This window comes from Phocoena sinus, chromosome 13 (assembly GCF_008692025.1).
Source record: "Phocoena sinus isolate mPhoSin1 chromosome 13, mPhoSin1.pri, whole genome shotgun sequence".
In the NCBI taxonomy this organism is placed as follows: domain Eukaryota; kingdom Metazoa; phylum Chordata; class Mammalia; order Artiodactyla; family Phocoenidae; genus Phocoena; species Phocoena sinus.
This window is the reverse complement of record NC_045775.1, coordinates 83,353,415-83,370,323: the sequence shown is the minus strand read 5'-3', so window position 1 is coordinate 83,370,323 and position 16,909 is coordinate 83,353,415. Positions and strand designations below refer to the sequence as shown.

Below are 16,909 nucleotides of genomic sequence, written 5' to 3'. Positions count from 1 at the left end.
ATTTTTAAAAGCTTGCGTCATAATGATTTATCAATAATTAAATAACTTTGTCATAATAGCTATTATAAGTATAGTGGTAAGCTTTTAGTGAGATTAAGTATTTTCACATATAAGTAGGTTGGTTAATTGTATTTTGTTTTTTAAATAGTTGTCATCAAAAAAAAACAAAACCAACAATAACAGGCTGTATTTCTGTGCCTGTCATTATAAATTGGTATCTGGTTTGAGGTTTTAGTTGCTTTTTATGGATTACATGGGTTCCCCCTGGGGCGGGATCTCAGAGATTATCTAGTATTACCCTTTAATTTACAGCTGTGGAAACTGAGGTGCAGAGAGAAGCTCATGGTTCTCTCACAATGTGATAGAACCTCTCCATGTGGGTTTTTTCTGTTGTGTTTTGCTGTGTTTGATGTATTCCAAATGCTTTTTGTTATTTATGAGATATTTCAAAATAATGTTATAGGTACTAGATTTTCCTTTTATCATGCCTTGGCCTTGTTACCTAAAGGTCGTTTAATTTTGAAAGCTTCAAAGAGCTATTATGGATCAGTTCTATGAATGGGAATAAGATGAGAGATTTTTATGTTGTATGAAAGCATTCAGTAGGCATTTAGTATATACATTCTGTGTGACTTGAATCTTTAAAACCATTATTTTGAGTTTACATTTTGTGTGTATAATACTTTTATACAGCAGACTTAAAATTGTTAAGGTTTATTTTATAAATGATTTCTCGAGGGAATACAGAGGGTAGCAAGGAAGTCCCTGGCTTTGGAGTTAGGTAATAGCCTGAGTCCACATCCTGGCTCTGCCACTCTTACGATGCAGAGCATGTGAGTTCACCTCTCTGAGTCTCAGTTTCCTGTCGGCACACGAGTGATAGTACAGGCAGATAATAGGATCAAAGGTCCGGTGCCCTGCACCTAGTGAGAACAAGGTAAACTCTTTCACAATCACAATTTGGTAAATAGAGTTGTCCCAACATTTTGGGGAGTAAATGTAAGTTTTTGGAAGCCTGTTATGAAGATTGACCTCAGTACGTTATTCTTAAATCTAGCAGTGAGATCATCACTTTTTACAAGTGTGGTGGCTTATGGGGCTCTGAAACTAGACTGCCTGGGATTGAATTCCAGCTCAGCCTCTTACTGGCTGTATGATTCAAGTTTTTAATCTGCAAAATGGGGATAATAAGCTTACTTCTCTCGTAGTGTTGTTGTGAGAATTTAAATAAATTAATACATGTAAACCTCTTAAAACAGTGCCTGACACCTACTTATAGAGCACTCAATAACAGTAGCAGTTTTTACTGCTGTCTTACCAAGGAATGTTGTTACTGCATAGAATAGTAATCATCTAAAGTAACTTAGGTCTGTGGAACTAAATATATGAAAACATCTTTATACATTTTTATAAACCATTCAGCCTGCAGAAATAACTTGGAGATAAGCAGTTAGACAGACTTTTAATTAAAGACTTGTTAGAATATAGACTAGGAAAACATGATGTCTTCACAATTGATTTAAAATTCTGTTTGGAAACTACATTTGTATCTCTGAATTATTTCTAGAGCCAAAGAAACTGAAATTTGATTGCTCTTGAGGTGATAGAAGTAATCTATTATAGAATCTGTATTTTTTTTTAAACTTTATTCTGCTTGTAAGCATTTAAAAATGTAATTTCTAAAATTAACTAGACCTGATTTTTTTTTAAATATTAAAAACTAGCTTGGGGTTTGAACATTCTGTTTTTCCTTCTAGGAACTATGTCAGTATTGAGTTCACCCAGACCTCAGAGCTGTATAATGCATGTTGATATGGATTGCTTCTTTGTATCAGTGGGTATACGAAATAGACCAGATCTCAAAGGTCTGTATTCTCGTTTATGTATTAAGAAAACTGATATACTGTTATAGACATTTATTCTAAGGGGTCACAAAGTATTCTTTAAGAAATATTTATTCTCATTTTCCTTGGCAAAATCAATTCCTACTTCCAAATGTTCTGGACTCCATTATCAAGAAAGAGAGGGAAATTAGAAAAGTTTTGTCCTCCCTGTAGAGACCAGGCCTTTAGGGAAGAATATTCCTCTTCAGCTGAACATCTAAGGCTAATGTAGATAGGGACCTGCTTTGGGCATTTTCTATATTTTTAATCTATATTTATTATTACTTTGTCAATAAATGGAGATTTTATGGTAGCATATGTCTTTGCAACTTGAGTCACTATGCTTTCTCTTGAATGAATAACTTGATTAACTGTCCTGATGCTAGGGAACATTCCCACTTTTTGGTTGTAGGATAATTTTGTATTATTGAATATTGCTAAAATATGTTGTCATCTGTGCAGTCTTTGTTTTAATGGAAATTTTAGGTATTTGTGACCTAGTCAATACTTTTGAAAATATTTATTCTCGATTTTTGAGAGTTCTGTGTCCAAAAGAGATAGCTATTAGTACTGTCTTCTGAGAGTGAATTTTCCCCTTAAGGAAAGCATGGAAACTGCCGGGGTTAATACTAGGGCTTTATTCTTATCACGGGCAGTGGCTGCTTTGGCTCTGATAGGAGCGTTCAGACTGTAAAGAGTTGATTTTAGCCCATGAGTGACTTCTTAATGCTTTTTTTTTTTTTTGTCCTCACAACAAATGCATTCAATGAAATATATGCATGTATATATATATACTATATATATATATATATATATATATACACACACACACACACACATGGATTATCCATGCTATTGCTTTACAAAGTTAGAGTTATCTTTTAACACAAACACATATAAGGAAATGATGCATGAAAGATATTATAACTAAACCAAAAATTTTGGGACTATATATACTCACCTTTGATTATATAGTAGGTCAGATTGTGATTCCTCTACATATACATTTAATTAGTTTCTTGCTGTAAAAATAAAGATTAGTTTAGATGTTACCTTACTTTTCTGATACCAGAGATATTAAAAATCTAGATACAGTTAGTTTTTCTTTCTCTCCCCACCCCGCCAGTCTGAATCTAGGATCTGAGTTGCCTGTTTTCTACTGTAACAAACCAGACAAAAACCATAGAAAGCTCTGATAGTGTTGCTTTTTAGTTGAATGAATGCATCAAAATTGTCGTAACTAGTTTACTTTGGGGGGTACAGAGAAACATCAATAGAGGACTTTTCAATAGCGACTGATAATCTTAGAAGATTTTGGCTCTTTTAGGGATTAATGCCTAAGTTAAAGTAAAGAGAGATGTCTTATTTCTTAAGTGTTAGTGTTCCTGTACTTAGCTTTTATTCTCTCCTTACAGGAAGGCCGGTGGCCGTCACAAGTAACAGAGGCACGGGGAGGGCACCTCTGCGCCCTGGCGCTAACCCCCAGTTGGAGTGGCAGTGGTACCAGAATAAAATCCTGACAGGCAAAGCAGGTACAGATAACGAGCCCTCTTTGAAGTCAGAGTGCTCCTGTTGAAGACTTCTGGATTTTGCTTTGGTATCGTTGTTACAGAAATAAAAGCAGAGTTGAAATAATTAGCTTTTTCATTCAAGGGTTTTAAGGGTGTCAGTGACATCTTAAAGCAAAATCCGAATGCAGTACAAATGAGTGGTTTAATAGTTACGCTTTGTTGAATTGGATAACGATACTTTCCTGGGAAAGAGAGTGAAGACTGTTTTAAAAGGTGTGATTAGTTTGCTTTGTGTAAATTTAGATTGGGGATGAAAATCATGGACATCGTTCTGTGGAAGCCTCTCCACTTGGAAGTTAATTACTTGTTGTTTGGTCATGGATCCCAGTAAGGGCACTAAGGTTTGTGTTGCCGAAGATGTGTATGAGCCAGTGTAGTGAGAAACAGTAAGGCTTTAATTTACTGGAATAAGAAGATAAGTGCCAGCAGTCATTCCCCATATCTTTGTTGAACCTGTTTCATATGAGAAACTTTTTTCTTGCCTCTCTGGCTCTTAAATTTTGGCTATTAGTAAACAAAAATCATAAATTATACTAATCACAGCGCTGTTAAGATTTTCATGTTTCTCCCCCCCACACCCCCATTAAATTCCCTGAGAAATATTTGCTTAGAAGTGAAATTATTTGGCATTGATCAGTTTCCTCATGGATGTCTGGAAAGCCAAAATTTTTTTAAGTTAGTTTTTCAAAAAAATGTTAATCAGGAAATAGAAATTAGATATGCAGTAGAATGGAAGGCATGCAGTTAAATTTCGTCCCAATTATTTCAGGTCTCTAGTTCTCAGTTATAAAACTTTGGGCTTATTTTAGAAATGCTCTTAATGAAATTAAGACAAAAGGAAAGCCAGTAGACATCTCTGAGAACCTTTTCAGGATTACATTCCTCTTGCTGGTTGTGTTTATCTGTTTACATGCTATAGGTACAAAGGAAAATAATTATAGATACATCTTTATGCTTCATGGGTACCTGTATTCTGCAGATTTCCTAAAGCTTTTCCCGGTCATTAAATCTTTTAAGAGAATTTTTAGGATTCTAGCGTTCTGTGTGAAGTGAGTAGATGTTGAGGTTAGGAAATATTGAGCTTGTTGAGCTTTAGTTATATTATGGTATTTGACAATATGGGTAGTTTCTTAAGTATTAGTAGTTTGGTTTGGGGGCAGGTTGGTTTTTCTTTTTGTCTTTTCTGTGTGGTATCATTTTAAAGATGAAATCTAAAATTCTGGAAAACAAATAGTAGCTTAAGGGAATGCACAGTACTTGTCACGCATTGGGCACTCAGTAAAATATTGGATGAACATTAAAGAGGGAAGAATAATACCCTGTGTATACCGTTCATAGCATCTCTCGTTACTCAGAGCTCCTCCCATGGGTAGAATCTTGTGTTTGCACACGTGTCCTTACTTTACAGTCTACATCTACACATTCCTTAGAGCAGCAGAGAGCTGGTCCTCTTCTGTCTTTCCTCGCATCACAAATGATCTGACCATAAACAGTTTATAAACAGAATTCTGGCATTGGTTACTTAATTGTGTTCATCAGTGTAGCCACTGGGTGTTCATAACATTGTAATGACCTTTTATAACTCACATTCCCTCTGCCTCTAAGTGTGAGTGGTAAACCAGAAGGTATATATTAGGAGAAGTATTGAAATTTCACTTGCCATTGAAAACTGTCAAAAATAGATTTTCCTATCACTAGAAAAAATGAATATGATACTTTATATTTTATACCCTCTCTTTAACTTAATATCATTCACTTTTATGTACGTCCTAAGCCTTTTGACCCATTAGGATCTTACCAAAATATTTGCTACATATAACATGAATAGATTGTCCTCTATTACAAAGTTTGGTTGCAGCTAGGCTTATACTTGGAACTTGTTTTTTTTCCGTGCTTTTGTTCCTCTTTCCTTGTTATTCTCTGATCTTTCTTTCTCTGGCTCCTATTATTAGATATGACACCAAATTTTAAAATATTGAGGATCAGTTTAGGAATTAGAATGTTTGCCTTCTGTACAGTAGCTTTTAAAAAAAATTCAGTTCGAATGTTTTGGATTGTATGTCTAGGCAAAGTATTAGAACAAATAGCATCTTTAGCCCTTTATCGCAACTTAGTTTCTTACTTGTCATATTCAGAGACTCTGTCTAATCGGACTGGCGTAACCAGGGCTCTCCATCCCTGGCTTCTTGGGCAGCTGCTTCCTGAGCAGTACTTAGCAGCGAGCCTTCTCGTTGACGATCTTGAATTTGGAATCCATGTATACTCAGAATTTCATGGTTGGGGCCTTTTCTCCCTTCCTGAATTCCAGAATGCAGACGTCTCCTATCCCTTCAACAACTTCAGTGTTCATTCTAAAGAACAACAGTTTTTAAAATCGTGTTAGTCATAGATTTATTCTCAGCGATTTCTTTTTCACAGACTTGGGTCCTGGCCTCTGATTTCTCCAACCGTTCCTCCACATTCTCCATGTGCCCGTCTAGTTTGTCGAGTTTTGATGAGCAGTTCTCTACTTTGCCCTCCAGTGAGGACAGTGTGTCCCTGCATTTCCCTGAATCTCCCATGAAGCAACTCACTCCGCTCGTGGAGGGACCACGCACCCTGCCGCGCTGTGGACCAGGTCAGCCCGCCCAGAGGAGAGAACGCGAGGTGCCACCCCAGGCAGGGCGTTGGGAGCAGGGACCACAGACACTGTTCTCACCACAAGCATGACTTTTCCGTGATTTTCAAAACAAGTTCTTAGGTTGTTTAGCCCTTCGAATATAAGTCACCTAACTCCCCATAACTCACAAGGCGTAACTCACGGGTGCACCTTTGAAAGGCAGCTGGTTGTGGCCGTTCAGGCTTCAGCTCTTCTTTTTTGGTTTAGTAGCAGCCCCTGTTGAACTGTGATACTGACAGCCCCAAAGTTCTTACAGATTTTCAGCTTAGAGTAATGGACTGTTAAAGCTGATATTTATTTAGCCTTCCAAAACCCTTCAGAACACTGGGCTGTCTGCTCTGTGTTCTGTCTTTAATTTGTCCTAGGACAGCTTCTGTCAGTCACAGTGTATCAGAAATCATGGCTCAGATTGTACACTCTGCTGATTTTATTTTGGACGCGAGTGGAATTTGACCCCATTAACATGCCAATCCTCAGAGTTTGATTCGCACTTATACTTCGTATGCATGGGTGCCAGAATCCAGAATTGCTTGTGTGGGTTTCATAGCTGGGTGAAAGCTGATGATTACTGAGGTCAGACCAGGAAGAGTTGTTACAGCTCGTAGAGCCGGACACCCTGCCGTGTTTACCTGCTGGTGCTTTACTTGACTGATTTTTTTTGTGGAACGTTATGTCTCTGAAATAAAAAGATAAATACTGGGCTTGTTAGTTACGTGTTGTTACACTGTACTCTAAATAGATCTGTCTAGAATTAGCTGAAGTCCTGTCGTCTTGTTTTACTGATTGTTCAGAATAGTAGAACTATGACTGAGGATAGATGTTTTTAAAGCATATTCTTCTTGGAACTCAGTAGTATCCCAAGAGACATAGCTGAAGTTGTGTTTTCATCTGTTTCTCACTGGCTAGTGATGTCACGTGACGTGCGGTCAGTAGGCTTTCTAGACTGAGTGCCTTAATATTCTTGCGTGAATCTGTCAATTTGGTTTGGATATTGAGCCTTATTTGTGAGCTCTACTCTTTAGGCTAGAGTTGTAGTCTGTAGAGCAAGTGATAGTCTCATCTCACTTGAATGTTTTTAATTGCACATGCATTGTTAAGCCAGAAGTAGAATTTCCTGGAAGGGGGGATAATACTGTGAAGCTCTTTTACGTGATGTGTGCTCAAAAGAAAAAGCTTAGATTTAGGATGGAACTTCTTATGGTATATGACCTTTTAAATTATTTTTTGATCAAATGACTTGTAGGAAGGAATTTGATGTTTGTTGAAAATGTTGTTAATTAGCTTTAAATTTTGCAAATAGTTTTTAAGAAACAGCAAGAACATTCAGAGAAATTTACTGTATTTCCCACTAACTGCTTCCCATTCCAGAGAGCTGTGTCATCCTTTTGAGGCTGTAGGAGGGGGTTTATCTTCCTGATCACTTTTTTCATCCTTGTCTGTCTCAACAGACTTAAAGGGATATTTTATACTTATCTTTTGGTATATGTTTTTTAAAACTTTTGTTAAAACAGAACTCTTTCGATTTATTATAAGTTTATGTCTGACTGCTGGTGAAGAATGTACTGGAAGCAAACCATTTTAGTTATAGATTTTCTTTTATTAAATAAGGGAATAAATGTCAATGGAGGTAACTATATTTGGAATTTATTGAACATTTATATATGAAAGGACTGGTAAACAAATTTCTTGAATGAAAGTTAAGGAAAATCAGTTTTTAACACACAATCATTAAATTTTGTTTTTAAAGCAGAAATACCAGATTCATCAATGTGGGAGAATCAAGATTCCGCACAAACAAATGGAATTGATTCTGTTTTGTCAAAGGCTGAAATCGCATCTTGTAGTTATGAAGCCAGGTATGTAGAAATTAAGGGTGTTGTAATACTTAATGAATAATTAAGTTACTTAATCATTTTTATATAATATTTTGAAGTGGATTTAGACATGCTGGTCAAGCCTGTGACTTAAATGTTAGAAACATGTTATGGAAAGAAATCTTTCTAGCCTTAATCCCTTCAGTTTCCTTTTCTTTCCCTTCACAAATGCTCGATAACTTTAAATAAATACCTTAGTGTCCTGATGAACCAGTGGGTCCTATGGTGGAAACCAAAAGAAGCTGGACATTGTCGTTTTTAAACCATTGTCTCTTGAAGTATAGAATTAAAGAATTAGATATTCTTGAATAGGAGAGGGCCTTAATGTCATCTACTCTGATCGTTCCCTTTTAGCACCAGGATCCCTTGTTATTTAAACATCCTAATAGTATTTTTTTTTAACTTAACGTTAAAACTTGATTGCCTGTTAAGTTATAACTAAACAGTTCCATAATGGCATGACTAATCATCTCCTCACTTAAAGTTGCAGTGTTGTCAACCTGTTAGCACTAATCCTAATTACAACCAGCTGTTTTAGTACTAGAAGAAACAGACACATATATGTTCCTCATACTTTAAAAAAATTAATCGTTTTTTGAAAATCGATTATTATAGTTGTAAAAATGGAGTAATAATGAAGTGATTAATTTTTTTTTTTTTTTTTTGCGGTACGCGGGCCTCTCACTGTTGCGGCCTCTCCTGTTGCGGAGCACAGGCTCCGGATGCGCAGGCTCAGCGGCCGTGGCTTACGGGCCCAGCCGCTCCGCAGCATGTGGGATCTTCCCAGACCGGGGCACAAACCCGTGTCCCCTGCATCGGCAGGCGGACTTTCAACCACTGCGCCACCAGGGAAGCCCCCTGAAGTGATTAATTTAAAAGAGTATTCTTTGTTTTTTCTTTCTTTATAACTGAACACAAACATTTTTACCTTTATAGAACAGCAAGCATTTATTTACACATTGCTGGCAAGTGTTAAAGTATTTACTAATTATAGAAACAGAGTCAAGTCACATCAGCTACATTTTTCAGCCTTTTTTTTTTTAGATAGTGTCTTTATGGCTTAGTCATTCATACTTTTAAAAAAATTGAGTTATAATTGACATGTAACATTAACTGCATACAACGACTTGAAATATATAACATTTTTCAGTCTTGATTTAAAGTTGGGGTTATTCAAGCAAGTCCAGTCTGAACAAAGAGTATCTCAACACAACATCATCTAACCAGAGTGGTTTGCTTAAATCTTGCCAATTATTTTATAAAAAGGATATTTAAGAAAAAAGGATTATATTCAGACATGCATAATTATAAAAAAAAATTTTATATAAATTTATTTATTTATGTTTGGCTGTGTCGGGTCTTTGTTCTGTGTGCAGGCTTTCTCTAGTGGCGGCAAGCGGGGGCTACTCTTCGTTGTGGTGCACGGGCTTCTCATTGCAGTGGCTTCTCTTGTTGCAGAGCGCAGGCTCTAGGCGCGTGGGCTGAATTCAGTTGTTGTGGCGCACGGGCTCAGTAGTTGTGGCTTGTGGGCTCTGGAGTACAGGCTCAGTAGTTGTGGCGCACGGGCTTAGTTGTTCCGTGGCATGTGGGATCTTCCCGGGCCAGGCCTCGAACCCTTGTCCCCTGTATTAGCAGGCGGATTCTTAACCACTGTGCCACCAGGGAAGTCGTAAAATATTTTAAATTATTTTCTGTTTATGACTTGTCAGACTTTTACTCCTGAACTAACTTTGCCTTTCTCATTGACAGAATTACGTTTTAATCTTTTTCATTGTTAGTTGATAATGTAGCCAAGGAATTGAACCTTACTTTAATGAAAGAGATACGTCAGATCTAAATACATTTTGCATTATTATGTTTTTTTTAGCACAGGCGGTTTAGAGCTGATTGTACGCTGTGCTCAGTAGGCTAGTCTTTCCCCCCTGCTGAGTTACAGGCAATGCGCTTATGATGACTGGGCATCGTGTCCTGTATCTGGAGGGTATGATGAAACCCAGAAACACATGCTCAGTCTTTGGATTTTGCTGGTGGTGAAATGGAAGTGCCGCCTTTCCATACTGCCTCTGCAGGATCTCCCTTCTCTCCCAGCGGCCCAGGTTGGACGCTGGCTGGAGAGTGAGCACCAAGGCCACCTCAAAGTTAGAAGCACTGCCAACTCCTGGTGGCTTTCCAGTCCAGTAGCCACAGATATGTCTGGGCTCCGGGCCTCTGTTGGTGTTTGGATGGTGCCTTTGTATTGTACCACAGATGGCGATTGTCAAGCTGAATGTGTTACAGAATAATTGGGGTGACGATATATGAGGGCCAGGGCCAGATGCTGTGTAGCAAGCCATTTGAGTGTCGCTTAGAGGGCAGATGTTTATTCTAAGAAGATGCAGAAAGTGATGAAAATGAATTTGTTTTAGTTGGTGAAGAAAAACATGAAACCCACAGCGATGGGGTTTTTGTCCTTTAATTGTTAATTTTTCATTTTCTAGAAGGCTATTCTTAATGAAGGTCTCTTGAATACCCTTTTTTGTGTGTGTGGCTATCTAATAGTTATATTTTCCTTAAGTGAGTAGTTTTTTTTTTAAATAAGTATATTCACAGTTGGATCAGAGAAATGTTTCTGGGCTTGGCGTGGGGACTGTGCTGTGGGCGTGGTCATCCCAGCTTTAGGCACTGGTGAATTTTCAGTAGACATAGACTTTATAGTAACGGGGTCAGCAAAGGATGGAACGTGAACATGAGACGGTAGAAGTCATAGGAAGGTAGAATGTGTATATGTAGGTCAGAATATGTACTCATACTTACCATAGAGAACTAGCTTTATACATAGTAAGTTAGAAGGTGAATAATGTAGACGGATAGGTAATGATATACAAATATCCTAGAATCATAAATTTTTAAGAGCAAATCATTTCTGAACCTCTGTTTTCACGTGCTTTTGTAAGGACACTTTACAGTCCTTAATTAGTGGTATGGATGTCCTTCGGTATATTGAATTGACAGTGACGGTGATTTACTGGTTACTTTTTTTTCATATTGTCTAATGCAACGCCAAATGCCGTTGTCTGAGCGTACAGCACGTGGAAGAAGGAGTGTGCTGCCTTCACTTTAAACCTGGGAGTAGTCTTTGCTGCCTGGGACTTCACTTGAGAGGAATAAATGTCACTGCAGTGAAGTTATTTCAAGCTGTTTTGTAATTGTCTTTACTCGTTTATCTTCTTTTATTTATTTATCTTATTTTATTTTTTTGGCCGTGCCGCATGGCTTGTGGGATCTTAGTTCCCCAACCAGGGATTGAACCCGGGCCCTTGGCAGTGAGAGTGATGAGTCCTAACCACTGGACCGCCAGGGAATTCCTACTCGTTTTAGAGGAAACAAGTCTAATTTTCCAACCACCAACTCAAGGTCTTTGCTTCCCTTAGTTATGGGAAGCCTCTGAGGTTTACCCTTTTTTTGTTCATCGCTCCCTTACAGTGTCTAGTGATCCCCAAACATTCCTCCGTGAGATGGAGGTGTGCATGAGTACATAAGTTGATGTCTTACATTTTTCTAAGTAATACGTCCCTGAAATTTCTTGTGTAAGTGAAAACTTTGAAAGTGAATTTATTGTAAATATGAGTATTGTGCTTACAGGAATTATGTAAGACATTCCTTTAAGAATGAATAATTACCTTGAACTTGTAAGTTTAGCTTTTTTACATGCTGAACCTATGTATCTAGCATTACTGGAACGTTTCAGCTTGTCTATGCACTTCTCTGCAGACTTGTGAACTCCTTTGCACACACTTCCCTGCCTTATGAACCAGGTCCGTCACCTTGAATCCGTCCTCTCCTAGGCCAGTGCAGGTCATCCTCATGGATGTCATGGGATACGCTTTATTCACATAGTGCCCGAGACATAAATTTTCGTTAAATGAATGAAAGCATTGTCTTCTTCACCATGATTTGTTAATCAGCTCTTCCTTTACTGTCATTTTTCCCTCTTATTAGATATTTCTCATCTACTCTGGGCTTTGCAGTCTGATGATCTATTATTGTTTTTATATACATTAAAAATGCATGTCATTTCGCATTTCTTTCATCTGAATGGCTTGGCGGAGTCTCTTCCTTCTTGGCTCTCTGGTGGTCTGGGATGGGCAGGCGCCACAGGCCTCTGTGCCACAGGGCACACCTCCGTACGAAGTGAGCACTGAGTAAATGTTTATTGGGTGGATGTATAAAGTAACCATTTGATGTATTTACACCTATGAGTATGTAATCTGGGGGAACATTGCTTATTATTATCTGCTTGTGTTTTTACTGTAAGATTTTTTTTCGATTCATTGCATAGTAGTAACATGGAATTGTACTCATCATGTATAATTACATGGTTACAGTTTTGTGCTCCAAATTACCACAGGTAAGTGGGGCGTGGAGACACGCAAAAGGTTTGAAATTTACCATTTTCAATTAGGTCCCTCAAAATTCTGGAACCCTGGCCCCTGCCCAGAGTGAAGTCCCACCATGTCCAAAGCTGTTGGCATCTCAGCCCCTGTGGAGCCACCGCAGGAGCTTGGAATTGGTCACTTGGGGATTGGGTGGCGATAGGATGAGTACACCGTGTCGTCTGTCGCATAGCGCTGTTCTGTGTGGTTCTGCTGTTTATATTCTTTGTCTTTGGGGGGTTGAGCCCTGGCCAAACCGGGCCCCGTGTGAGGGGACGCAGACCGTTTTGACAGCACGCTCCTGCTCTGCGGTGGTTGTGGTGTCACCGACGTATGGTATGCTGGCATCTCTGCACAGGCGCCAGAGGGCTGAGTCTCAGGAGCCGTCTTCACAGAGGCAGGAGCCACACCTGGCCTTTGAATAACGTGCTTGGGCACATCTGCACATGTCACTTACACGCCTCAGACAATCTTGTCAGTTTCCTTTTGGGGGAAAACAAACCTGTAAGTTGTCTTAATGCCTGTTTTTTACCCCTCATGAAAATGGAGTTAAATGAAAATTGTGTATCAGTGGCTTGGGGAGATACTATCAGTATTTGATACTTGATTTGGCATTTAAAAATTCCTAGTCTAACCTCCGCTGTATTTTGTTCTTTCTCTAGACAAGTTGGCATTAGGAATGGAATGTTTTTCGGGCAAGCGAAACAACTTTGTCCCAGTCTTCAGGCTGTCCCCTATGATTTTCACGCGTATAAGGAAGTTGCACGGACGATGTATGAGACACTGGCCAGGTACACTGTGTGCTGTGCTCACACTCCTGTCTGTTCCTTTACTGCTTTTACCTAATGTTGAAGAGAGAACAGTTTCCCCAGGCCTGTCGGGGTCACTTTTGCTGGACGCTCCTCTCTTCTGGGAACCTACTCCTCTGCCTTCTGGTGTCACGGCCCCCTCTCCTCCCCACGAGCACCTCCCGGAGCAGGGCTCAGGCCTCAGGGACGTGTTTGCACGGCTGGGATTGTTCCGCTGCTCCCCGGTGGTGATGTCAGTCTGATTCTGTGCCTGCATGACTTCTCGTCAGCGGTTCCAGGTTTCCCTCCGTGGAACTAGACAGCTGAAGGATGGGAGTTTTTAACCTGGTTATTCTCTTTTATTACATTTGAATTATGGTTTTGTTTAAAATGAGAACTGTACGTTAACAAGTAGAGACCTTGTCAAACCCTGTGTCCTCTAAGGTCATTTGGGACGCCAGAAGTTAGCTTTCATAGAAGGTTCTAGCAGTACAGCTGACGCTTGCACAGCTTGGGGTGGTGCGGTGCCGTCCTCCGTGCGGTGGAGCGCCACGTGTCGTGGCAGCTGCCCTGTGGCTCCTCCATGTCGGGGATCGCGTAGCGCTCCAGCGTTTACCGCTGACAAAATCCAGGTATACGTGTCCCGTGCAGTCCAAACCAGTGTTGTTCAAGGGTCAGCTGTAGTTTCAAGGTGGGTGATTAGTTGGCTTGAGAAAAAGAGATTAATTTTTAGAATATTTACAGTGTAGGTATATTGAATATTAATTCAAAACTTTAAATTTTAGATAAGTATATGTCAGGCCCTGTATACTCTACAGCTGGAGTTGGCATATTTTCTCCATAAAAGGCCGGATGAGGTCGTTGTCCCAGCTGCTCAGCCCTGCCGTGGACAGTGGCAGCAGTCACAGACGAGGTGCGGGTTCGGCTCTGCTCCCTTCAGTCTTCATTCACCAAAACAGGTCTCTAGACAGCAGACCAGGGTCCGCCAACCCTTGGGCTGTGTTGATGTTCTAAGGGAGGTTCTTGCCTCTATCTTCACTTCTTCCTCTCCTTTCTTAACGCGTTATTTTGAACACCTGTTTATGGAGTATCTACCAAGTGCAAACCACTGTTGATGCTGCCAGTCCTATGAGAGTGGAGTCAGATCCAGGCTCTGCCTTTGACGAGCTTACTTTAGCAGGAGAGAGAAACATGGAGGGGCAGGTGAAGTTATCTGGCATCAGTCTGTAGACTTAGGGCTGAATGACAAGCCAGTTACGATCACAGCTGTCCTTAAGACCCCAATGTGGGAACGTCAGTGTTACCAGGTGGAGAGAGTGCTTTTCAAGTCCTGTCCCAAAGCCGCGGTCAGTAGCAGTGCCGCGTGTGGGCTGGGAGCGGGTGGCTGAGCTGGGTGCTGCGTGTTCTGGTTACGGAGGCCCTGGAGCAGGCAGCCAGCCTGCACCTCGGATCGGGGGGTTTGGTGGACGCTATCATATAATTTTAGTGGGTGGAGACATTGTTAGTGGCACGTGGCTGTTCTTTGGGGGAAGAAATTCCTTGTTCCCCTTCCACCTTTGGAAATCCTGCCTCTGCTTCATATTCTCCACGCCTCAGAGCAGCTTTCATATCAGGAATACCCTTCTGCTCTTGCAGATTTCTCTCTGGAGTTAAGCCTAACAGAACACTCATTTCTTAAATGATTATTGATAGTAATTAATCTGATTCGTAACCTACAGTAAGGTGTAGTGAGAGGCGAGGCCTGGCCCTCCTGGGACTTTACCAGGTGGATTATTGGCGATCCATTTCTGGCCCCGAGGCCTCTGCTGGCCTTGTGGTTCACATATTTAATTAGCATCAGAGCCACGTGGTGATTCTTCTCTTCCTTTTCCTCTTCTGTGGAGAATTGAAACAGTCCTTTGTGTGAGTAGATCGTGACCAAACAGCAGCAACAGTCAGAACCCAGAGCATTTCCACGTGCAGGGGGTGTTGCTGGCGTCTTAGACAGGCGTCTGGGTGACTTGGCCACCATCATATCCTGCTGTGTCCTGGGCGTTTTTGTTTAGGAGACTGTCAGTTGCTTGTTTGATTTGTGTGATATTTCTGTTCCTCAAGGATTCTGGTAAATCGTGTTTGAACAGTTTTGAAATTAAGTGTTGTGACAATTCCAATTCACTTACTACTTTTCAACTCTTGAGAGGTTTACAACGGTATTCTCAGTATAGGGAAACTGAAATGGTCATTTCTGTTGTAATTTTGGTAGTTAATATGGAAAAAAAGAAAACATTGATTAACTTTGCAGTTAAAAGTTAAGTGACTAAATAGGGGCACTTGGGCCAGTTCAGTTAAACTGCGAATATTTTTAGCATTTTAAGTCTTGTAAGGAAATGTCAAAGAGAGATGCCATAGGAAAGCCTGTTTTGCCACATGTGGCTGCTTGATGTTAAGCTGTGGCTGTGATTCGTTGCCTTTGCTCTGTGTTGGCAGCTACACACATAGCATCGAAGCTGTCAGCTGTGATGAAGCTCTGGTAGACATCACTGAAATCCTCGCAGAGACCAGACTCACTCCTGACGAATTTGCAAATGCTGTCCGCACGGAAATCAAAGACCAGACTAAATGCGCTGCCTCGGTGGGAATCGGTTAGTAGCCAGCGTATCTTGTACTACTCATTTTCCTCAAAGCAGTGCTCTGGGACCGTTGAACACCGCTTGATTTTTAGGAGTGATCTTTAGGTTTCGTTTTTATCACCGTACCGCATAGGTCTCCCACTTCTGAAACAGTTCTCGGCATGGCTCACAGTTGGGCAAAGCATGAGATGAAAGTGTTGGAAACGTAAGTAAATGATAACGTCTTTGGAATAAACAAGTTGGAGTATTTCTTGTTCTTCAGAAATGGGGAATATTGGATGCAATGTATGTCAACAGTATTTTTTCAAGTGAACAGAGGTGGTATTTAAGGCAGTGCAGTGTGAGTGGGGTTTGGAGTTCCATGCTGTTGCGTCTTGTGGTAACTCAGTTACTTTCTGAAGCTTCCTGGACCGCTCAGCCAGCCCTGTCTTCACTCTCTCGGGGCCAGAAGTTGCTGTTATTGACTCATCCACACGCACACCCCATTATCCCCTCCCCCCACCTGTTCTGTTTTGTCTCTAAGCCGTGTTTGCTTCCTCAGCCCTTGCCATCATTGGTCCTCCTCTTGTCGACTCTCGCAGCTGTGTGCTCTGGAGCCCCCTCTGTCACCCTGAGCTTCCCCGTGTCCCTCCTGTCTGAGCGAGCCCAGTGCCTCTACCCATAGGAGATCTTTACTGGGTACCTGTCCCGAGAGGAGGGCAGGGCGTCCAGCCCCACGCAGGGCCTCGTGCGGGAGCGCCACGTGCAGGTCTGGAGGCAGAAACAGGAGTGAGGGGAGATCCTCGGCCAGAGCCTCTCTTGGGGTCTGTGTGTGAGTCTGATGAGCCTCTCTTGGGGTGTCTGGGGTGTCTGGCGTGGGTGTGAGAGGCGCACCCCCAGGAACTTGCTTGCTGTCTTTAGGGATTAACCAGCCCTGGGAGGGCAGGCCCTCCCCGTCGGAGGGATTTTCAAGATGTCAGAACGTCGTAAGCTGCAGAACGTACAGAGCGTGAGGAACACATTAACAGCGTCCCTCCCCTCCGGCTCCCCGGCGTGTGGCCTGCACCCCCTCCTCAGCGTTCGTTTAGGACTTGCCTTCTGGAGTCCACTGTCAGGCACAGGTTTAGTTCTTTG

At 41.0% G+C, this 16,909-nt stretch overlaps 1 protein-coding gene across 6 annotated transcripts in view; it reads left to right on the top strand.

The window, feature by feature from the left end:
- The window catches only part of REV1 (REV1 DNA directed polymerase), an 82,023-nt gene that overhangs the window by 47,088 nt on the left and 18,026 nt on the right, over positions 1 to 16,909 (top strand). For 3 of the 6 annotated variants that reach the window (XR_004352691.1, XM_032652158.1, XM_032652160.1), the window contains 5 exons: positions 1,758 to 1,865; positions 3,299 to 3,415; positions 7,861 to 7,969; positions 13,062 to 13,190; positions 15,654 to 15,808. Coding sequence is in view for 5 of the 6 variants with exons in the window: in XM_032652158.1 (XP_032508049.1) it covers positions 1,758 to 1,865; positions 3,299 to 3,415; positions 7,861 to 7,969; positions 13,062 to 13,190; positions 15,654 to 15,808 (618 nt within the window). In the remaining variant the exon portion in view is untranslated. Of the gene's footprint in view, positions 1 to 1,757; positions 1,866 to 3,298; positions 3,416 to 5,872; positions 6,072 to 7,860; positions 7,970 to 13,061; positions 13,191 to 15,653; positions 15,809 to 16,909 lie in introns of all 6 variants that reach the window. The other 3 variants (XM_032652163.1, XM_032652162.1, XM_032652161.1) reach the window with 3 other exon arrangements.